Here is a 24,376-nt window from a genome sequence, read left to right as displayed (position 1 = left end):
ACCTAATGAAAGAAGCTAGTTCCTAATTAGGATCAGACTGCAGAATTTGCTCGGTGTAATTTTCCACTGCAAATTGTTGTGGGGTTGACCTTGGTAGGCATTAAGGACATGGGCTTGAAAACACATCTTTCCTCTGCCATCATGTCCTCATAAGACAACAATGCCTTCCATAGACCATTACTCAATCTGCCTTCTCCCCTATTCTCCTCCTGCCCAATGTCTCTACCTTTAAGGAATCTTCCTTAGGAGACAATAACATATATGACACCCATGGGGATCAGAAAGGACACAAGACTTAGAATCAGACAAGTCTGTAAGTAGGACCACATCAGTGCATCTTACTCCCTGTGTGGCTCCATCCTGTGACTCATGCTTTTGAGTTGTATGGCAAGATATTATCATTTTTCTTGGGTGTTCAAAGCAACTGCTCACATGAGCTATTACAATTCTGAGTCCTGTCAACTATGAGATTGACACTCCTCCCCTTCTGCACTCAAATTCCCAGAGAAGCTAAGTAAATTTCCTAAAAACATGCAACAAACATATAACAAGGGTATGTTCAAAATATTTCCCCAAAGTGTCCATTCCAATAACCTAACCTTAAAGAGTAGCCGCCTAGGACTCAACATGTGGAAACCGACTCTTCTTAAATGAAACACTAAGCTTACTAGCTTACTAGCTATCCACGCTTGAGGCCCAAATAGCTGCCTTTACCACAGTAGCATCTCTAAAGATTACATGGATATTATTTACTTCCATGAAACTACCTACTGATACCTGTCCTTCCAGCCTCTATCCACATATCCTGAGATCCAAAGTCTTCAGACTTGTCTTGCCCCCTGCCCCGTGTGTGTGTGTGTGTGTGTGTGTGTGTGTGTGTGTGTGTGTGTGTGTGTATGTGTGTGTGTGTGTCTGTGTGTTTGCATGTGTGAGTGTGTATGTCTGTGCTGAACTGGTGATTTCATAATGGGGTACAGAGCTTTGTACAGCCTTTTCATCTACACTGACTGGTTCACCACATGAGTAGGATATCTGTGGAAAAGTTCTGTAAATGTTCACCAAGAAATACAACTTCCTAAATCAGCACTTTGGAAAACTTCAGGACTTTGAAATTTTTCCAGTCATTCTAGAAATGTTTAAGTGACTCTTAGAGATAGGATAACATTGATACAGTGGAGATGGAGAATGAGAAGAATTATGTAGAGATGAAACAGTGATTATATTACTATGATTAATATTTGTCTGAGATTCTCAAGTCTTTGATGGGGTTGAAGAGCAGATAGTTTAGTCTTACAACTAAGCTTAGTTGGTTAGGGGTTAAGATGTTTTTATATCTAGATGGAAGTTTTAAGTTAATAGACATGAGATAGGATAGATATTGATTTTCATTCAGAATTTTAGACTCAACAAGATAAGAAGGATGTTTACTTCAAGTTTTCCAAATGTAAATAGCCAAATCACTATGAATGTAACATTTATATAATTCCTGATTGTTCTTTCTGCTGTATGTAGTTTATTTTATGTATGTGTAATAATATAACTGTATATGTCAAAAAAGAAATACAATAATAATAAATTGTATTTAAAAATATTTGTCTGAGAAAAATCTTCAAAGTAGAATTCATAGGCTCTCATATTATTCAGACTTCTCTTTATTCCTTAAGAACCTATCATCTATCTTCATTTGTCCCTAACATTGTCACTCCCAGATAGACAGGTGTTATCATCTAGGAAGTTATTTCAACACCTTTGATATCCAGCATTATGGCTGCCCAAATAAGACCTGAGCAAAAATGATACCAATTAACATGTTACCATGGAATGAGGAAATCTCATAGGCTTCCATCTCCAGACAAAGAATTGCAAGCAACTAAGGAATGCTGAGAGAGAGAGAATCAGTCGTCCTTAGAGATTAGCTACCTGACTGCCAAGTGGTCAGGCCTGAGATCATATACATACAAGCAACACAAAACAGACTTAGCAGATGTATTCATATATTTAAATGTTTATATATGTGTGTAATGACACAATTAAAGAAAAAAGATTATGAATTTTGAAGGGCATGAGTTCAGGGGAACATGAAGGGAGTTGTGGAAGGAAGAGGAATGGAAAATGGTATAATTATGTTCACCTACAATCCTGGCACTCGGAAGGCAAATGCAAGGGAATTACAAGTTTGAGGCCAGACTAACATATGTAGCAAGAGTCTGTGTGAAAAATAAAGAGCTTATTGATAGAAATGAAAGAATGGCTTACAACTACTTATAATTCCAGTAACAACACCCTTTCCTGGCCTCCATAGGCAAATGGTAGACACACACACACAAACACACACACACACACACATACATGTAAAAATAAATATAGATTTTAAATTCTTAAAATGTAGATATCAAAGACTGGAATAGACTATGGAAAATATGAAAAACATCTACATGCAGAGAAATCTTTTTCGATAGTAATTCATTTCAGTCATATCAAGGAATATGAAATATTCCCATAAAAATGAAAAAGCTGAAAGCTAATATGTCTTTCCTCTGTGTCTTAGAGGAAATTATATATATTTCAGCAATAGTTCTTTACTTAAAAACAACTTTAGTGAATTTAGCTGATTACAAAGCAATCTCACTTTTAGAAAACAAAATAGCTACTGTTTTCATAGCCTTTCTTTTCTTCACAGCAATTGTCCCCACTGCTCCTTTCCATAGGGCAACTATTCTCAACACGTTTTTGAAATCACCTTTCTAAAGTCTCCTCTGAACCTCAAATATATTTCTCTCCAATGGTAGCAAATATTTACTCTTCAAGGGAGAATCTGATTTTTAGAATGTATGACATCTGTCAACCCAAGATAAAAACAAACACAAAGCTGGGCATAGTGATACATGCCTGTAATCCCAGCACTCAAGGAGGCAGAGGCAGGCAGATCTCTGCAAGGTCAAAGCCAGCCCAGCCTAGAAAGTGAGTTCATGACAGAAAATGCTACACAAAGAAACACCTCCCCCATCTCAAAAAACCAAGAGGGAGTGGGGCAGGGAATAGCTTGCATTAAAAGTAAAATGAGACTAAGATTTCTTAGTAATTGATTTTGAAATTATTTCTGAAGGAGAACTTTGAATGGACAGTGCATTCTACACAGATGTGTAGAGAGCGGGGACTGACTCTGACATGGACTCTGGTGTCCCCTATTTGACAACTTCCCTTTCTTTTTTTTTTTTTTTTTTTTTTTTTTCATTTTTTGTTTGGTTTTCTTTATTTATTTTTTGTTAATTTATTCATTTTACATCTCAATTGTTAGCCCATCCCTTGTATCCTCCCATTCCTCCCTCCCTCCCGCTTTCCCCCTACTCCCCTCCCCTATGTCTGTGACTGAGGGGGACCTCCTCCCCCTGTATATATTCATAGGGTATCAAGTCTCTTCTGGGTACCCTGCTATCCTTTCTCCCCATAAAGGGAAGGCCTGGTGGCACTCAGAGGAAGGGTAAACAGCTACCTAGATGAGACTTGATAGGCTGTGATTATATGGTGGGGAAGGAGGTCCCCTTCTGTCACAGGCTTAAGGAAGGGGAATAGGGTGAAAGAGGGAGGGAAGGAGAACAGGAAGAAACAAGTGAGGGAAAACAATCTAGATGTAATCTGAATAATTTACTAAAAAATGCAATGATTAAAAAAAAAAGGAAACATGTTTTCCTCAATGGCAGCTTCACTGGAGTAAGAACTGCCTTCCCAAGGTGGACCGTGTTTGTTCAGTGGTATAAAAATCATTTTCTTCTCTGAGCATAAATCGCACTCCTCATCTTGCACTTTTCATATCATCTTAATTAGACATTCATAACTGATGCTACTCTTGCCCCTTCACCTAGGATCAGCGATTTGTTTCTTTTCTAGTGCAGAAAGTTGTTTCTCTTCATGTTTGTGGAGCCAATTAGCTGGTTGGGGGCACTGCAGATTTGCCAGGTAGACTCATTCTTCAGTTTACATCATTTTCTGGCATTCATAAGCTATTAAGGTTAACACTAAGTTGTAGTTTTCCTCTGTTTCTGAGGCCAACAGCGTGTGGAGGTTAGCTGGGCCCCTTTCTTGTCTAATTTAAGAGCTCATTAGGAGCCTTTTGCCTGCTTCCCAAGAGCATGACTACCAAGGTGATCAAGGGCTGAGCTCTGCCATACCACAGCAAGGGCTGAGAAACAAACTCTTTCCCCACTCAGTGTTTATACATGCTCTTGTCTCCATTTCTGCGGCTATATCTCAATGTTTTGCCTCCCTGTGGTCCCAGAGGAGATAGCACATGAGCACCTCCTGCTCCACCAAGAACTCAGCAGGCTGATGGGATCCTGGCTAAGTGTTTGGGAACACACTGGAGTTACCCAGGCTACCAGGGATGCTTGAAGGACAGTGGTCAGCTGTCATAACCCCATCTGAAACTGGCATCAGACTAAAGCAGGGTGTGTATTCCCTTGGGCTATATCACAGGAGCGTACCCCCGTAGGAGGCTCAGGCACCTTAGAAAACTCCTTTTAAGAGTCAGGAACCAACCTTCTTTGAGCCTTTGGACAGAAGCTACTTGGAGTAGGAGTTCCTGCACCTCTTCTGGCCCAACTCAATATTTAAGGGCTGAGTATCAAGAGGTTTTGGTCTCGGGACAAGAATGGAGGGCTCAACACTGACCTACTGCTAATGTGAGTGTTTACCTTTGTCATAGACAGTTATATCGAGATTTTTATTTGGTTCAGAATTGTCTAATTACTATCATATGTAAACTAAGCTCATATGTTTCTTTTTTGTATATCAAACAAAGCTTCTGCCTCTCAATTGGGGAGATTGTCATATTTGTTTCTTTTGGTGGTTATTTGAAACTGTGAAGCATTTAGAATGGCTTACTAAAATGAAAAGTGAAGACTAGTTATTCTAACTAGTGTCTCTAACTAGTCTCACATGAATCACTTGCTGAGGATATTGACAAATCTGAAAACACATTCTGAACTGAATCCCGAGACTCTCGGTAACAGTGGTATGTTACCCATCCCACTGACAAGTTTACTACAGGTTGGAAACAACAGAATCTTCTTTGTAAAAAAAAAAAATGGATTTTGTCTGGAGTTAAAGTTTTTCTGTAGGATCATACAACCTGCCTCTGGTGAGTGAGTGTGTAAGAGAGGGAAAGTGCAGAAAGACAAAATATCACAATCTGTGGTGATTGTTTCTTAGGATTCCTTGATGTCTCATACTTGAGAAGAGCATAGCAATATGCTGTTGGTAGCAATCTATGCTGTTGTAACACAGATAACACCAATGGTTTGTGTGTAATTAAGATAAATTTTCTTGCACAGTACCTGTTCTCCCACTCTGCCCAAACATGAAGACACTTCTGCTTTGGACATATACAAATGTATTTTTCAGAAGGGAATGAAATATAGAGTCATTCAACACTGCCTTGCCACTCTTCTTCCTTTGTTTCCTCAGCTCCCCACTTTTCTCATTGTTTGTTTTTGAGATTTTCTTTTTGGTGAAAAGGAGATGAGGTAGATAGGTCATATGCAACAACAGCAGAGATAAGAATCTCTAACTCCTGAGAGACACGAGTCAAGTTTCTCTGTATGCTGGCAAAGAAATGCATAATCACTGCCCAAACCACAAAGTAAAGTCTTCTAAAACCCTTCAGACAGCAATGTTTTCTCATTAAGCCTGTTCATTTATATTTGGACATGCACCTGTTGACTTCTGTTGCAGCTTGCCAAGGCAGATAGACAGCGGGAACCTGGAGCAGAATTAGCCTATTCTCAGGGCTTGGTGTTCCCCTTTGAAGATGGTGCCATTGTTTTTAATTGAGCCTAGGCAAGGCTCATCAGATCATAACATGAAAAACAAAAAGGAAAGAATTTACTTGGGGTAGGGTCTCACAGTCCTCTTGAGATTATCACAACTTTGTTAGGCCTTCACTTTTAATCCAGGAACCCATTGGAATAGACTTTATAATGCATTTCCTAGTCCTGAAAATCAGAGGTGAGAGCCAGGGGAGCAGAAAGGGAGAAAAATTTTGTCTGGGTTTAGAAAGTGGAAATGTGTGTACTGCCTGTGGCTCCTGCTATTGCTTCATACAGCCCATGGCAGGTTCTGCTTCTACCACAAAGGGTGATGAAAGTACTTAAAGCCAGAAGAAAGAAAATGGAGTGTGAAACACGCTGCAGTTAAGAAGCACTCTTCCAAACATATGTGTAATGCGAAAAGTGACCACTGTGGGATGGTAGTATCTGTGATGAACTCCACATGTTTGAGCACTGACCAACTTTCTCACATCTCCAGCAATCCTGAACCAAGTTGTTCTACCTAAGTCCCCATATTTCATAACGAGATCCTATGTCTCTCAGGATTGGATTTAGAGTTAAGTGCTTAAAAGGGAAATTTTAAAATATGGATAATCTATATATTTTATAGATGAGGAGGAAAAGTAATAAAGCAATTATAAATAATAAATTTAATTATTTTGTAATTGCTGTACTCTAAGCCTTATGGAAACATAAATCCATCATAGACTCCTACCAAGTAAAAAACTTATATCATTACCAGGCATGGAAGTACTGGCACATTCCTTTAATGCCAGCACTGTGAGTTTCAGGTTATTCAGGTTGTTGGGTCTGCATAAAGAATTTTGGTCCAGCCACTGCTATAAAATTAAGGTCCTCTCTGAAAAAAATTTATCATCAACTTTCTTAGCAGTCATTAGAAGAGGTACAGCCAAAAAACTCTCAAAGTTGTACTGTCAGTTTCTCAGAATAAAATATTTCAGTGTCTCTTTTGCAAAGAATTCATCAGCTAGCTCAACAGTCTAAACAGTGACTGGAGTCCTTTTGTTTTGTTTTGTTTTGTTTTGTTTTTTCAAGGCAAGGTTTCTCTGTGTAGTCCTGGCTGCCCTGGAATTCTGTAGACCAGGCTGGCCTCCAACTCATGGAGATCTGCCTGCCTCAGCCTCCCAAATCCTAGGATTAAAGGCATCCACCCCCACTGTGAGGTAATGGAAAGCCTTAATTTAAAACCAAAGTTATTGTACAAATCTTCAGGGTTAGAGAAATTGTCCTGATTCCTAAGAGGTATAGAAGCATCATGGGTGAAAAGCGAGCATTCTCCTCCTGTGTACACTATGACACCCTGGATTGCCAACTCCTTTATATAGCCCCCTTCCTTAAATGTACTCAAAGCTCTTCTTAACCCATGTGTTATGACCTGGTCCTGCCACAGTTTAGAATTCATTGGCATTTACTTTTGCCACATCTATATTTCAGCAAGTACTTCAAGCAAGATACACAGATAGGTTTCTGCAAGGTGGAGACAAGGAACCTGCTAAATGGCTCAGCTAGCAAAAGTGTTTGTTGTAAAAGCCTGATGGCCCAAGTTCAATGCCTGGATCCCATGGCTAAATGAAAAAAAAAAAAAAAAAAAAAAAAAAAAACAACTTTAGAAAGTTGTCCTCTGACCACCATATATGCTCACTAAGGCATTCAAACATACTCAAACACACACATCATGTAATTTGAACATAATAATTTTTAATTTAAAAAGAAGTGAAACAGAGGTATATGTTTACCAAAGGATGATAAAACACTCAGGGAGCAACAAGACTAAGGTCATGCCCTGAGTCTGATACAGTAAGAGGAGTTCCTTAAATTGCAAGAATTGTGAGAGACAGCCATCATAATTGTAGCCAGGAAGAGTATGGTCACTCAAAAGCATGACAATAAGAGGACAACCCATGGCAGTAAACAGTCTAACCTTAATCTCTCCCATTATCCACTATAAAACGTAGCCAGAAGCTGAAGGGAATCCACTTTCCTTAGAACATGGGATAGGTTCAGTGTCTGAACAGAGTAGAAAATAAATCAGAAGCAGTATTGAGTGGGTAGGAGCTGGTGTTAATGAGACTCATTAGAAACCTTTAGAGTAATGATCATTTACATCACTTACTTGGAATCAAAGATGCAAATTCACAGACTTGCTACTTCAAGATATTCTGATATACTCATTACCTCATTGAACTCCTATAGGAATGGGCATTCTTCCCATTTTGCAGATGGTGGAAATAAGATTTAATCAAATTACGTGGTTTGGCCAAGGTTTTACAACTAATAATGACAGTAAGAATTCAAATTCAAGTCTGTCCAACCCTGAAGCTGAGGAAGATGCACCTGTGATTGTGGGGGGTCCTATTAACATCTGTCACACTGAAGCTGTACATGGGCATGGGAAACTACGCAGGGACAGATGAATTTTGTAAGCACATGCTGAATCTGAGGCTCTTAAAGTAAATGACCAGTAGATATGTGCATGTGAATGCAGGCCTGGCAGGCTCTGAGGAAGAAGGAAACAGATAGCCTTGGGAATGAGGTAATGACAGATGCCTGAGTATAAAGACCATTACCCAGTAGCTCTCTAAGCATAGAAGAGATGAGGAACTCTATTTTTTCTTAGTTTTCTTTTTCCTTGTGTGTGTTTGGTTGTTTGTTTGTTTTGCTTTTAAAAACTATAGCCTTACCAGGCTAGCCTTGAATTAATTTGTCTCCTACCTCAGTAATCTCTACAGATCCAACACACAGCACATGCTACCTTGTCTTTTGTTTCTTTCTGTATGGATAATCAAGTGTTCAATAAACATTGGATATTGATAATATAAAATATTAGGGCTAGGGACATAGCACAGTGTTAGAGTATGCAAAACCCTGAGTGACATCCTTAGCAAAACAAAAGGAAAAATAATAAAATGAAAAATTAACCACTTGCTTATTGGAGGTCTTCAAGCATGAATAAGGTCAGCTTACCCCTTTGATTCACATCAGCCTTCTAGATTGGACTACTCAGTTATGTCTAAATCAGTAGTAACAGCAGCATTCTAGAATCCACTGCCAATGGGACTATTAAAAAAAGAGACTAAAATGTTGGAGAGATAGCTCAATGGTTTGTTGTTCTTGCAGAGGACCAAGATTTGATTCCCAACAAGATTGTGGCACACAAGTATCTGTGTCACTTGAATTCCAGGGGATCTAATGCTCTCTTCTGCCTTCTAAGGGTAATAAGTATACATGTAGTACACATACATATAGGCAAAATCACGTATAAATAGACAATATAATAAATAACTCCAAAAAGGAAAGAAACAACACTTATTGGGATGTACAATGGGTAAAAGCACAACAGGCTTGACAGATTGTCCTTGGGCAAATTTTTATAATTTAGCCCGCCTCCTCTCTTATTTTGATTGTTCTTAAAAAATACTAGTTGTCAAGAATATTGTATTTAGTCCAGAACATGATAGGTAGTGGTCTTTTTAAATATGTAGTTTATTTATTATTTCCATGTCCATTGGTATTTTCATGAATGTATGTCTGTGTGATGGTATTAGGCCTGGAACTAGAGTTACAGACAGTTGTGAGCCACCATGTGGGTGCTGGGAATTGAACCAGTGTCCTCTGAAAAAGCAGCCAACACACTTAACCGCCGAGTCATCTGCCTCACTCCAGTAGTACAGTCTTTGAAATGTTAGATAATAATTAAAGCTGAAAGAACTTACAATAGAGGAGCAGATGTATATTAAGAGGTCAGGCCAAGATAAGGTGAATCTTGGATATAAAGCAGGACATGTGTTCATTGCTCTACTGATCACCATCATTTAAGTGTGTATAGGGCAGTTATGTCCATACAAGTCCATACAGAGTGATAAGGAACATGGGTTTCTTTCTAAACAACAAATAGACTACTGTATTATAAAGTCCAAATACTTTGGTTTAATAGGACACTATAATAAACTATTTACAAAATTTTCATACCACAAGAGTTAAATGGTCTAAAATCACAGTTAGTACAGTCCTTAGGAGAATAATGAGATCAAATATGTAGAGAGCCATTTGGGTTTTGTTTGTTTTGTTTTGTTTTCATTGTTAGGTTTTTTTTGTTTGTTTTGTTTTGGTTTGGTTTTTTTGGGTAGGTGTTTTTGTTTGTTTGCTTTTTGCCCCCCTCCCCCAATACAGGGAAAAACCTTGTAATGAAAGTGTCCACCTATAGGTGGCAAGCTTGCACTGCTGGCACAATGTCTTTGAGTGTCCTTGCTAAAAGAATATGAGGAAAAAATTCTCACATGAACTTAAATGGAAAAGAACACACAATAATTTATAAGATGATTAGTTTCTTCTGCAAAATAACCACGTGGAATTTCCCAAATGTATTCATTCAGAATATATTTTGCAGAGTTCTTACAAAATAGCATCCCCTGGCTTGGAGTAGGAAAGACACATTTCTACCTGAGAACACAGACAGGCACATCCAGTACAAGGCCTCTCTGACAGTAGCTACTGTCTTTGACTTTACAGATGGGAGCACAAAAAGTCAGAAGCCTCAGGGCAGAGGCAGCTGAGCTGCATTGTGAATCTTGTCTCTGACACAAAAGGTGAAAAGGGACAAAGATCCACAACTTGTGAGTAAGACTATGGATTTTTTTTTTTTTGAAGAGCGTCATTCTCAGAATGAGCTGGTCCATCTAGATTAGAATGGACTCAGTGGCCTAAGACCTATTCTTACCCTAGCCAACCACACTCACTCCCTAACCAGAGGAGGCATGTTTCCCAGAATGAGGGACAGGACCTCCTGGAAACCTTTCAGCAAGACAGTTAAGAGATCAGCTTATTATTAAGACAACAACCGCCATCTTACTTTAATTTTTAAAATATAACCATCTTGCTAAATGTGTTTAATTAAAACAGCATTGAAATCAGGTGTGGTGACATATGCCCATGATCCCAGCCCTTGAGATTCAGACAGGAGGATCAGGATCTGGCTACATAACTGCTCTCGTGTGGGATACAGAAGAGTACGTTTTTAGAACATTGCTTGGACCAAAGCATACATTCAGATTACTCTTCAATGATTACTATTGAATTGTTTGCTACAAGGTTGAACAGTCTTCTTTATCGAATCTCTTTCCCTCCCTATCTTGCGTTCCACCTAGGCCACTTTTATTCCATGTTTTCAGTTTCTTCTACCTCACACCAAGTCTATATAGTTCATGAGAAATCTCTGCTGGACAGCCTGTCAAGTATGTCCAGACTACTTATAGCACTGCCATTGCTCCTTCAAGGTGAAGCTTTAGTTTTTCCTGGAGTGGCCACCTCCAATCTTGCTTCCCTTCAAACTGTTCTCAACACAAGAACCATAAAGACCCTGTTAAAATCAAGTTAGACCTTTCAAACCTTCTGCTCAAGATTCTAAAAAACTGTATTTGTTTTTGAGTGAAATCTTATGAAGGCTTCTAGGATTCTATTTGGTCATACACACACACACACACACACACACACACACACACACACACACACACAGCTTTGTCTTGCCTCTACTCCTGTATTCTTTGAACACTGTCTTCTTAGTAATTCATGGATACCCCAGATACCCTCATGACCATACATTAGCATACAGTTTCACTGGTCAGGGTTCAACTCATTATAAAAAGATGTGAATGTCCCGGATAAGCTACAGTGTTGGTGATCATCAAGGAGATAATGGCTGACAGAAGCTTTGTCAATTATGAGACAACACTACTTGACCTCAATTTTCTAATTATTCAAAGCCAGAGAGACCTTTTAAAGTTACTTTTTGGAAGTACATGAACTAACCATTTAATAGCATTTTGAAAATAGTCATACTCAGTTATTTTGAGAATATTTTCCTCTGAAAATATTGGCCAATCTATTTTCAAACCATTTTGCACGTGATATTCAGCTCCTGATAAGACACTTTTGTCAGTGCTCCCCACATGCATGTGCTTGTCTCTTTTTCTCCATTATAACATTTACTTTTCATTTTCCCATTTTCTTTGGACTATGTCTTTACAACTTGCTATGTCACTTCTATTCTTTCAGTCACCTGGAGTAAAAGCCTCTTGGTCACCCATTCATCTTTGGAATTCCTGCATGATTACTCCAAAGCAACACACAGCTTTGGATGAACAAGGCAGGAGGCACTGGCAGGGCTGGCATTAAACCAGGCAGATAATGCCTTCATACAAATTAGGGGAAAGTGAACACTCTGAGTAGAATACAGAATGAAGGCAGCGCCAAATACCAACTTTTGTCTATGGATGAGACACAACCTTCCCAGTATGACTCAGGAGCTCTGGAAATGGGCCAGGAATACAAGCTTGTCTTGATCACTGCACATAATTCTATCATTCCTTTACAATATATCCAAGAGAGGTTACCTGACTTGTTTGAGATACAGGTCACCTACCCATCCAGGACACAATAAACAATTTTAAAACAGACAAGAGGTTTTACAACCCTGTACCGAAATGGTTTTCTTCGTTAGCATGACAGGGTTACTAATACTCACGGGGAACCCAGCTTATCTCTCCATTTAGCACAACATCACAACATTATTTCCCTCTCTTTAAATAGAATAAGGAATTTTTGCTACTCATGTCTTACACAGGTTTTCTCCCCCTCCAGTGATCAGTCACTAGCATCCTAACAGTAAGCCCTACTGTCAGGAGCCTGGTTGATGCACGGGCTGCAGTTGAATAAGAACATTTGACTCTCAGTCATTTTGCAGTGGAACACACCTCCCAGATTTTTTACATGATGTGGTACTAGCTTTGGGCATTTCTCATTCAGTGTTCGTCTCTGTCATCTAGTCTGAAAATTGGGCTAGAAATACTTGACAAGTCACTAGCTGTCTCACAGTTACAGGTGGTGACGTCTCCCTGCTGCAGCTGCTTATCCATGAAACTGAAGGTTAGGACTTTGTTCCTGAGATGTAAACTAGAGAAAACCCCACATAAAGCACCAGCGTTGGGCAGAATATCAGACAGACAATTTTCAACTGAAATGCCAGTTATTAGAAGTCATGTGGAGTCAGGAGTTGCCATGGAATCCATTTGTGTCTAAACCAGCTCCTCCTGCTGGAATAGTTTCTCATTATCATGTCTTTTCAGGGAGGGGTTGGGGTGGGAAAGCGAAAGAACATTGTTCAGTATCTAATAAAAAATTTGGTTATTACTCTAATGTACTCACACCCCGAAATGAAGAAGCAATTAAAAATTTTAAGAAGAGTTAGTAGAAATTTTTTAATATCCATTTTATTGCTGTCAGGTTTGCTATTGAGGTTTTGTTTTCCCCGAGGCTTTGGATTATTTAGGGAGCAAACATGATGGCTTATGGCATATTTATCATCACAAACAAGTTATTGGATATCCAGGAGAGAAAATAAATATAAAAGCAGATCTAAACCTTGATAGGATGTGCATTTGCCGTGCATGTGTTGTCTTCTCTTCTCTCCTATGTATCATTTTTATTTAGATTCTTAACCAAGCCATTCTGGCTTTCCTTCTAGTAAAACTGCTTGTTAAGATCAAGCTATCCCCTTGTTTCCTCCATGTTATTCACTCTTAATCATGAGAAGTGATAGCGTGACATATGCTAATCCTTGAGTTGTTTTCGTGCTAAAGACCTCATGAGGTTGCAAGTAAAATACAGAAATAGGTTGATCAAATGTCATTTTGGGACAAGTGAATTTCAAAACACACAGAATCCAGAAATTAGAAAGTATGTTAACATATGTACAATATAATTGATTATAATTAGTCAGAAGATCTGCTAGATGGAGAAACACTGGAATTATGTTTGCATATTTATCTCACTGTGTGTTTTGCATTAGAGAATACTAAGTGTGTTGTTTCATTTTTTAAAAAGTGTAGGTAGATGACTCTGAACTTTGAGCCAGCATTCCTGTTTCTACTTGCCAGTATCACCAGCCAACATTACTCCCATGGATCCAAAGGCTTTATCTCAATTTAAAGGTAGGCCCTGTCTTTTTATTTCCCCTTACTTAGTGCCCTGTGATCTACCTGGGAACCAAGAAGCTAACATCCTTTAATGTTTCTGAGTTGACTGTTCACAGGAGACAAATTCAAAGAGCTCTTAGATTGAATCTTTCTAAGAAATGCTGAATGATATTTTTCACCTGCCAGATAGGAAAGAGTTAAAATGTGGCTTATCAAAAGCTTGTATCAATTAGGATAACTTTCCTGGACAGCAAGTTAGCAATGCTAATCACAGGCACAAATCCATGTACCCTTTGAGCCCACCACTCTACTGTTAAGAAACTATAGACAGGTAAATGGTGTAAGCGCAGGGCTGTTCATAGCAACATAGTGATGACAACAGGAGAAATTAAATCTCAATACCCTAGTGGATAGCAGGGTAAATCACTTTTACTAGTACATACCCTTAAAATGAATGTTTCATGGATGCTCAAAAAAGAAAGAATGAGAAAACTGTCTGAATACTATCATAGAAAGTGGAAATTTAAAGTGCAGAACGTTATATCAAAATCAGTCTTAATGTTTTCTTGAATATGCATAATAGCACTCCAACACTAAGAGGCCAAGTAGCTATGTAACAGCTGACACAAACTGACAGTGCAAAGGTATATTTGCTGGTATGCAGCTTGCTTTAAATGTCATCTAATAATCTGAATTTCCAAGAAGGCCAGCTGTTAAGCAATGATTCTGGTAACCTAATTGTCTGGACATTATAGAAGGAGCACTGAGCGGTGGACAAGTTCCATCCCAGTAGTGGAGTTCTGACTTTTGAACAAATAACCTTGCCTCATACCTCTCTAGAGGACTCCTAAAGAGGCCCAGAAGCCATATATGTTAACTGTAACTTCTTTTATAATCAGAAGAAACAATAAACAGAAGAATAGTGATTATATGATAATGAATCTATTCTAATTCGTACCCATTTTTCAACAATTCGTACAATTGTTTTTTTTTTATTTATGTACATTTTATTTCTCACTTTAGTTATTCTGAATTTATACTACTCAGTTATATCTTGTCTGCCTTTCAAAGTTTGTTTGTTTTTCTTTTTTGGAACAAAGTACCAATCAAACCACCCATAAATAAACAGGCTTAATCAATGTACAAAGGTCATGGTTGTTAATTCTGAAATAGCCATCTCTCATTTTGGCACCCAGATGAGAAAGGGAAAAAGGTTGGCACTTTCTGTAAGCCTGAACACTACTGTAGCTCCATGTTGTACACTCTAGAAAACCTTAGGCTTTGTATCAATACAATTGTAAAATATAATTTTTATTTTATGTTTTGGTTTTTCAAGACATTGTTTCTCTGTATAGCCCTGGCTGTCCAGTGACTCACTCTGTAGACCAGGCTGGCCTCAAACTCGGAGATCCACCTGTTTCTGCTTTCCAAGTGCTGGGATTAAAGGTATGCACCACCTCCACCTGGTATAAAATACATTTTTTAACATTTCCTTAATGAAGAAGATGCTCATGAGAACATGGCAAAAATAGCTACAGGTCAATAAAGCTCAGATGTCATAATGTGACCTGAGATGAGGCAATATCAGCTTTTCCAGGGGAGATTTAAAGCCAATGCACCAAGGCAAGGCCTCTTCTTTTCGGCTAGTGACAATTTCCCACTTCTAACACCAAACACTCACGTGGAACACTTCACTGTTTTTCTTTAAAACATAGGAAAGGGGCTGGAGATATAGTTCAGTTAGCATATTTCCAGTTGTTTTTCTTTAATACATGGGACCCTGGGTTCAATGCCTAATATTACAAACCGGGCAAACAAACAACAAAAAATGCTGGAAAATGGACAATGGAGCCAGCTGCTGAGCCTGCAGATCTAAGTTGAATCACAAAGTCCTACAGACTGGAAAGAAAGAAGATACTATCATACGTTTCCTTCTAACCACTACATGTACACTCACACACAGGAAACAAAACTCTGGAAGAAGAAATGAGTCCATCAGGAGAACCAATGGCCATTTGCTATCTTCCCAGTGTGTTTCATGTGTACCTGTCCCAAACTCTCTGTCTTCATTGAAGCATAGCTAAAAATCCTGAACCCTGGCACATTTTGATGATGCCTTGAGCACGTCTCAGTTTTCCTGAGGCCAAATTCCCTACAGAAGAGTGATCTGGGCTAGGTTTGTAGTGCACATCTTTAATCCTCACACTGAGGAGGCAGAGGCAGAGACAGGTGATCTCTGTGAGTTTGAAGACTACACAGTGAATTCCAGGCCAGGGAGGACTACATAGTAAGACCCTGTCAGAAAGAAAGGAAGGGATGGGGGGAGGAAAGGAGGGAGGAAAGTGATCTGCATTGATGGCTTGGTACTTCTTGGCCCTTGTTTGGTGGCTTCCCTCCTTTCTGAAGAGGCAGTAGTCAACTACCAGTCAGAATGAGCCATCTGCAGAGACCCTCCCTTGCTCTTGGGCCTTACCTCAGTAACGAAGCCACTTTTTCCTTATTATTCCTCAAAAGCAGGACTATCAAGTCAAACCCTCCACTCCTTACAGCATCTCAAGGAGTCTCCTAGTATTCACACTGGTCCCAGTAGCCTTAAGTGCTAGAGATATTGCTGGTATCCCTAGCTAAAGTCATCACTCATTTCTTCTGGTGTCCAGACTTACAGGGCATCATAGTCCACTGCCTTCCATAGGATTTTATATTCTTAAATCAATGTGGGGCTAGAGGACCATGCTAAATATTTCCTTCTGCTACCAACTCCACCACAGGTTACCCAGAGGATTAGCTAGGTCTGGAAGTAGGCAGTTGGTTTACTTATTTGAAGGGACCCACCACACCAAAATCCCTTACTCATACTTTCTAAGAGTTCCAGGGCTGGGCTAGCAACATAGTTTGGGGTTCACTGGCACTAGCAGATAAAAGGGAAGGGTAACGCTAGTCCAAAGACCCCACAAAACTCTGAGTGGTTGGTGTTAGAATACTAGGCCCAATTTCTGGACCCCTCACCTGTTCCCAAGTCATGTAGTATGCTCAGTCCCTCCCTGTGGAAAATCACTGGCCCATCTTAGCCAGCTTATCTAGAGATCTTACAATTAAGAAGCTGGTTAGGAACCACTTTTCTAGCTTCCCAGTGTCTAGGTCACTGAATTAGATATGCATCATTCCTAGCTCAATTTCTGAAAAGAAGCAAGATGCAAAGTGGTACACTTCCTGAGTGGTACACTTTCATCAACTTCAGTTTCAGAATGTGCAGGATCAGTTTTCTTTGCAGTTATGTCTTTTTAACAAATGTTTTATTTTAAGTCGTAAAACTTGTTCCTGCCTATACAACGACAAACAATAGAAGCAGCACTCACTGCTCTGCAGCCAATTCAAGGTTGTATTTTAGACTACATTTTCAAAATGTGGACGAAAAGTATCAAGAATATTCAGAAAAATGGTACAAAATCCTTACTTGTGTTCATCTTTCTTGTTTTACAAATTGGTGCCTACTATTTTCTAGTGTGTAGCTACTGAAGCAAGTAATTTTCTGATTTTTGAAGGTCAATTAAGGCAGATACCTGGGTATGAGAAAACTAACTCTGTTTCTCTCTGTCTCCCACCCTCCTTCCCTCCCTCCCTCCCTCCCTTCCTGTCCAGTTTCAAAGATTCCTGATTAGAGAAGCAACATTTATTTCCTTAAAAAAAAAAAAAAAAAAAAAAAAAAAGACAGGCTTGCCCTACAGGAGGGCAAGAAGTCCTTCAACATAACAGCAACTTCACAAAAGCTGTTAAAATCTAACTGTAGGTCCAAGATAAGATTAAAATTGCCATGTGTTTATAAAAAAAATGTTAGTATTTCTGAAGACCTTAGTATATCCCGAAGCTAATCCAAGTTGAACACTGTATATAACATATTAAGCTGCTTAATGTAGTCATCTTCAGATTTTGTATCGATTATAATTATCCCTTTTATCTTGATCTTGCCATTAGTTAAAATCCCTTTATTCTTTACACACCTGAGAAGATGGAACTTGTGAACATGCAACAGTGAGCGTGTGTCTCTGGCGGTCTGACAGAAATAACTGGATGTAGTTCTAGAATGTAGTTTAGGATGTGGCAGGAAGGCTTGAGAGGGGGGTAAAGGGCATGAGAGAATTCTGTGCGGAGCAGTAGTAGTTAGCACTGCAATGCAGGTTTGGGCTGGGGAGGTGAAACCCAGCTTGGTAACTTGTCCTGGGATTTCTTTCAGTATTCACTTGTTGTTGTACAACCTCTCGGCTTGGCGTCTCTGACTTGGACTTTATCTGAGATCAAGAAGGGTCAGCCCGCCCTCCCTGTAGAGGTCCCTCCCTGACTTTCTGGACTTGGTTGGCAGCACAGGCTCCTCCAGTTCCCGAATCCACCTGGGGAACCTACAGTGCTCATGCTCCCACAGTCCTTGGGCGCCTGCAAACCCAGCTAGAGAGCCTGACACGCCCCCACAGGCTCCGGCCAGCCAGGTGGCTTCTTAGTGCTCCTGAGGAGAGGGACCCCCAGAAGTCAGTAGCCATCCCTCCAGGATGTTAGTCTTCCTGGGACAGGAAAAGAGAGGAGTTAGTCTTCTGTTGTTTTGGTTTGGTTTGGTTTTGGTGGTTTTGTTTTTGGTTTTTGGCGGTAAGGTCGATGTTCCTGAAGTCTCAGTACTCCGGGAAGCGACTAGAGTGCTGGGCACCGGTGGCTTGCTTGTGTTGGCAAAGAAGTAGATAGGGATAGTCCTCGGATTCAGGAAACTTGTTTAAAATTCCCCACACCAGCACGTGGATGACACAGGAGGTTCGGGTTCCCAGCTGGTGTCCTGGCTGTCCCGAAGTGCGAGGGACTGGAGGACAGGGTCCAGGTGCTCCGCGTTGAAGCCAAAGAGGCCAGTTCCCGCTCCGATCTGAATACAAAGATTAGAAAAACAGGTGGTAGGTTGCCTGGCTAATTCACTATTTCGGTAAATGAAAGTTGTGTGCTGAAGATTTAGAGGGTCTGTCACCTCTGGGCAGGGCATTGACTATATTAATGGACAACTGAGCTTCTGTGGGACCTTGGAGGAACTTGTTGGGATCCTCAGTACAGTTGTTTTGCCTCCAAGACTCTCATCCTCATTTTGTCCCTCTTTGCACCGAGGCAAAATACTGAGTGCCTCTTCAAAGGCGTTGGTCGGAAAAGCCTAGCCTCAGCCTGCTGACTCCTTCACCAACCCCCACAGAGGGTAGGGTCAGATTTCAGATCCCAGAGAGACATTTCCACAGCCAGCGCTTCGTTTGAAGTAGAGATGGGGTGTGAAGGAAAGGCAGGCTGCACAAATCCTGTCCAGAACACAGTCGGAACAGAAAACTGCTGCATAACCTTAAGGTACCTACCATTGTTTGGTTGGCCTCATCCTGAGTTCGGTACAGGTTAGTGGAAAAGGGGGTCACCAAAGGTCCCCCCCCCTCTCTCTCTCTCACACACACACACACACACACACACCCCAGTAAGAAACTTGAAAACACCTGATCTTCCTGGAATCTTCCATGAGAGCCGCAGGACATCTTTACCTCTCATTGACAGTGTATCTTTAGATGGACATGGTCGGAAGAGTTAGGCCTTTAAGTGGCCACAGCCACTGGGGAAATGATTCCTTCTGGATTATAGCCCTGTTAGCCGGTTCCCGTTTTGAAACACCTACACAGCCTTGGTTTAGTGCTTTTTCTCCCTTTTCAAAAACGTTCACCCCTTTCCAGGTGTCGCTGGAACTATTCCCCACACTCCAGAACGCTCCCATTGTCCTGAAGGCTCCCCTACAGCCCTTTGGAGGCGCGCGGGAGGGGAGGTGCATGGGGTGAGAAATATCTCATTTTTCAACATATACTCTTAAAGATGAGCAGAGTATCAGGAAAGCGCACGACTCTTTCCAGCGAATTTATTTTCTCAGCGGCAAAAAAGAGGAGCAGAGCGCGCGCTATTTCCAGAGCGCTGCTGACTTCTAAGGCGGGTGAAACCTAGCATGGCATCTGTGAGCTGCATTGTCTTAAGGGAAACTTAGATTTTTTTCATTGCGATCTGTTATCTTTTTCTGAGATGACTGAAAAAGAAAGCGCTTTTCAGGAGGGTCTCTAAACTACAATTTTTTCAGAAGCCGTACTTGTAAGTTCGTTTGAGAATTGGTGGGGAGCTGTATGCCTTTCAAGTTCATTCAGTTAGTCTGTGCCCTCTCTGGAAGAAACATTCATGCTGGTCTTTTGTTTGTCGAAATAAAACCCGCAGAGTTGCCCAACAGTCTGAATAATAACTCTGTGAGACGTCTATCTGTATGCCAGTTGTTCCAACACTCTGGCCTCAAATATCACCTCCTTACACGGACTACCCACACGCTGTTTCCCATAGGAGACTGCTCAGTAGAACTGACCATCTAATAACAGTCACAAACCCTAATCATTTCGAAAATGATGCCCTTTTTGGAATTAAAGGCAGGTATTTATTTCATCTGGCGATGAATTCTGTTACAGCGGTGTAATGGTAAAAGGTCCAACGTCGGTCTCCCGCGCAGAGTCCGCAGGCATGAGCCTCGAAGCCATAGGCAAATCCTAGCCCTTGTCTGGGATGCTATCGCATCCCTTCCTGGAGCCCCGACCAGGCCTCACGCTGTGCTCAGACACCCTAGTCCAGGGAGCGCGAGTGGCACCCGGCACACAGACGGCCTCGGGGTCAGGAGCGACGGCGGCAGCGGGGCAGCGGCGACCCGGTGCCCAGGGCTCATTAGGAGCGGAGCTGCTAAGCGCGTCTTAGGACCCGGGCCCAGACGCTTGTGTGGGGCCGGGGGAAAAAAGAGAGGGGAGCATCAATGTCACTCAACCCGATTGACCAATAAGCACCAAGCCTTGGAGTACGTCTTGCCAATAGAAAGAAGGAAGGCTGTGAGTGGCATTGGAGAAGGGCGGGAGAAAGGGAGCCTGGAAGCGAAGTTGAAGCTAAACCGGGTAAGCTATAAAGTTGTTACAGGGGGCCGGTTTTGGCTCCCAATTAGGAACAGTACGAGCTCCTAATCACCACGGAGGACTCGGACTCGGAAAACACCTCGTCTGTCCCGAACCTGTGTCTTCCTCCTGCTGATACCTACCTATCCCTCCCCTATTCCTGCCCAGGGAAGTCTTCCCAGGCGCTTCAGCGAGCTGCGGGTGACAGTCAGCAGGGAGGCTGGCGCGGGGGCTTGGCTTGCGCGTAGGTTTGAGCGCAGTTAGGGGGTGGGAGCCTCAGCAGCCTCCCGGGCGTAAGGTAGGTAAAGCCAGACGAGCCAAGAGCGTCAGGCGATGCCTGTCAGGGGCTGTAGAGCAAGCCACCTGTTAACCCTGCGCTAAGGTGCTGCGCGTGCGACTGTTGGAGTCCCCGGGGGCTTGAGGCGTAAGCCGCGCTTCTTGAGGAACCCCTCAGATATGAGCTCCGCGGGGGAGAGGCAGCTAGATTGGGAGGAGGTGGAGGAACTCCAACAGGCCAAATCCCGGTTCCGCCGCCCGAAAGCCTGGCTTGGCGCGCAAGGCTGGGCGCTTAGGAAAGGCGCGTTTAGCCGTCGGTGTTAACCTCCCGGGCCCAGGAAGCGGCATCCTAGCCCAGACTCGGGCCGACTTCACCAAATCTTAAATACTCCGGGTTGCGACGAGCAGAGTATGGTCGCACAGGCCCTTTGGGGTCGTTTTGCGGAATTGCAGTGGGTAGAGTCTAGTTAAGCCGCAAATCTTTCAGTCTCTGGTGTTCTTGTCTTCGTAGTGATCGAAAGAAGTTACCACTGATCCCTGCTCTCCACAAAACCGGTCGGAAACAGAGGGCCCGGGGGAAAAAAAAAAGCTTCGGGTATGTCTATTTTACAAGGACCCGGGTTCTCACCGCGGAACAGATGAAAACGCTGGCCAATATTTTATTCTTAGAACCCCAAAGGATTGCCCGGCTTTGCTGTGAACCAGCAACTTTCTTTTATACTTAAACCTCACGTTTTCAAGAAAATATTTTGCTTGCTGAGCTGTTTGTTTCTACCATCATCCCGTTCTCCCTGGAGTAGACTTCAGCCTCTTCTGAAGTTATGTTTCTAACGAGTGTGCTCTCTAATTGAAAGTTAACTTTTGGTTTTGAATGATTCTGTGGAGTTTACGTTGTAAGAAGAAAGGGAGCCCGAGACACGATGAAAGAAAAGTCTAAAAATGCTGCCCGGACGAGGAGAGAGAAAGAAAACAGTGAATTTTATGAACTGGCAAAATTACTGCCCTTACCCTCAGCCATCACCTCGCAGCTGGACAAAGCATCCATCATCAGACTCACGACCAGCTATCTCAAAATGAGAGTGGTCTTTCCAGAAGGTAAGCGCTTGTGCCTAGATTGAATGGTAACTTTCCCTAGGCAGCAGAGAAATGTATTAATGTTTGCCATCACAGGTTATAGTCTCTGAAAATGGAAATTTAACCAAACCATTTGACCATCGGCGCTGGACGGCTTGTCCTGCTTGCTTGCCCTGGCTTTTCTAGTCTCTTTCTACTTCTCCATACTTTTCTCTCCAGCCCATCTGTTATGTTTGGTTGGGAAGAAGACCTATAGTGCTTTTCTCAATACTTGGCTCAGTTGAAAGTACTGCTAATCAAACATGACTTTTCTTTTTATTCCTCTTGTCAGAAATGTATCCAGTAGAAAGCAAGAGTATTGCTCAATTACTTACTTTTGGCAGATAAAGATTAGACCTATATACATGGAGCTAGATAAGACAGATTTTAAATTCTCAAAAGGAACACAATTCTGCAAGAAGAGCTGGTGTATGCAGGAACAGTATGTCTTGACTCCATCAGTTTCTGGGCTGTTTACAGCAAATTGGTTCTGAGTTTTTAAGATGTTCTAAGATTCCTAAACTGGAGCTTGGTGAATTTTATTTCTGGCTTTAGTGTTATCTGAAAAAAACAACTCAAAACACACAAGACTTGAGGAAAGTAGAACAGGCAGAAATGTTTCACCAGCTGATAAATGCAGACAAACTTTCATAGGGCTTAGAAGTTGGAATAACTGAACAGCAGATATGATTTAAAATTGGAATTTCAGTGACCAAGATCCACTGTGAGAAGCAGAGCCAGCCTTCACAGAGCATGGTCATCTGTGAATTCATTTCTACTTACTAGGAAAAGTTAATACTCACCAGGCAAGAGACACTTTGATCTTCCATTTGCTCATTCTAACTCACAGCCAAATAACAAACAGAAAAATATTTTGTTAGGGGAGGAAGTTTTGAGAACGTAAAAGAATGATTACTAGACAAACAAAACTTCTAGGAAAGAAGCTTGTTTATTTACAAATGAGAACTTCTTTTTGACCTGTGGTTGGTTTGGGGTGTTTGAGGGTTGTTATTTTTGATGAGGGGTACATTACTAGGGATGAGGTTTCACTTCAGTTGATCTTGTTTAAAATCTTGAAAAAGTGCTTCAAACTAGTCAGGGCCACCATAAAAACCTTCTAAATAGTTTATTTCTACCCTCAAACCCATCAATGGTATTATATAGTTAGTTCCTTGAACATCTCTTTTCACCCTGAAATGCAAGACAGGGAGAAATTACAGTTTAAAATATCTTTTAAAAAGTTTTTGGTTTTGTTTTTAAAGAAGAAAAGAGAAAAGACTATAAACTAAAACTCACACTTCACATCCAAGCTGTGCTGATAATTGCCGGTGGGAAAATCACCATTATGCCACACTGCCTTCTGCTTAAAAAAGAGATCTATCTGTCTTTTATACTGTCAGCGCCTACTTTATAAAAATAAAGCTATTTTGAACTCCGCTGGCTGAGCTGTTCCTAACAGGATTATTAGCAGTGATTTGTCAGCTACTGCAGTCTCAGTGGGCTCCCTTTCTGCGTGATTTCTAGTGGGTCTCCTCAATTATTGGTGCTGATGTCGCTCACTGTTTGATCAGAAGCAGCATATGGTGCTGCTAGTGGGGCAGCGAGTAACCGCAGGAGAAGAATAGAGGGCCCGCTTCCCCAGCAGTCACTCAGCAGAGCCCGGGAAACGACAGGCCAGATCCCCTAGTCAGCTAAGTGCAGACCCGGGTAGGTTTGGAGAGTTGGGTAGGATATTTTTGTTTTAGTTTTGTATTTTAAAACATGAAGATTTCTTCTGAAAGTGCTAATTCTTAAAAATTAAAAATTGAGTTATGGAGATAGAAGAAATAGAAGGACTCAAAGTAAATTCTCATTATCTTAAATAAAGCACAGGGTCCTCTAGGTGGCCAGGCCATCCCCTTAGGCTACTTTTACAGCCTCCTCTTCCCAAATCCTGGCCCCTCCCACCTCTCCTCTCTTCTAAGGCTGAGTGTGTGAGTTTATGAGGAGGAGGGGATGGACAACGTGTGAACTCTGGGCACATCATTTATTTCTCTCCAGCTTCTGTGGAGTTCATAACTCACCCGAACATCCACCCGATGAATTAGACAGGATCATCAGAATAGCTGGCACCTATGGATGAAGTTTCAATTTTGAGAATGTTTGAGCTTCAAAATACAAACAAACAAACAAACAAACAACAAACGAACAAAAACACCAAATAGAA

The 24,376-nt window shown here is 41.3% G+C and overlaps 1 protein-coding gene across 2 annotated transcripts in view; it reads left to right on the top strand.

The window, feature by feature from the left end:
* Positions 1-21,652: 21,652 nt before the first annotated feature.
* Sim1 (SIM bHLH transcription factor 1) overlaps positions 21,653-24,376 on the top strand; it is a 76,408-nt gene continuing 73,684 nt past the window's right edge. For both annotated transcript variants that reach the window (XM_051164411.1, XM_051164410.1), the window contains exon 1: positions 21,653-22,152. In XM_051164411.1, coding sequence (XP_051020368.1) covers positions 21,978-22,152 — 175 coding nt within the window. In that variant the 5' untranslated portion in view covers positions 21,653-21,977. The remainder of the gene's footprint in view (positions 22,153-24,376) is intronic.

Source organism: Acomys russatus, chromosome 21 (assembly GCF_903995435.1).
Source record: "Acomys russatus chromosome 21, mAcoRus1.1, whole genome shotgun sequence".
Classification (NCBI taxonomy): domain Eukaryota; kingdom Metazoa; phylum Chordata; class Mammalia; order Rodentia; family Muridae; genus Acomys; species Acomys russatus.
Note: the sequence above shows the minus strand (reverse complement) of the source record. Positions and strands in the feature narration are given on the sequence as shown.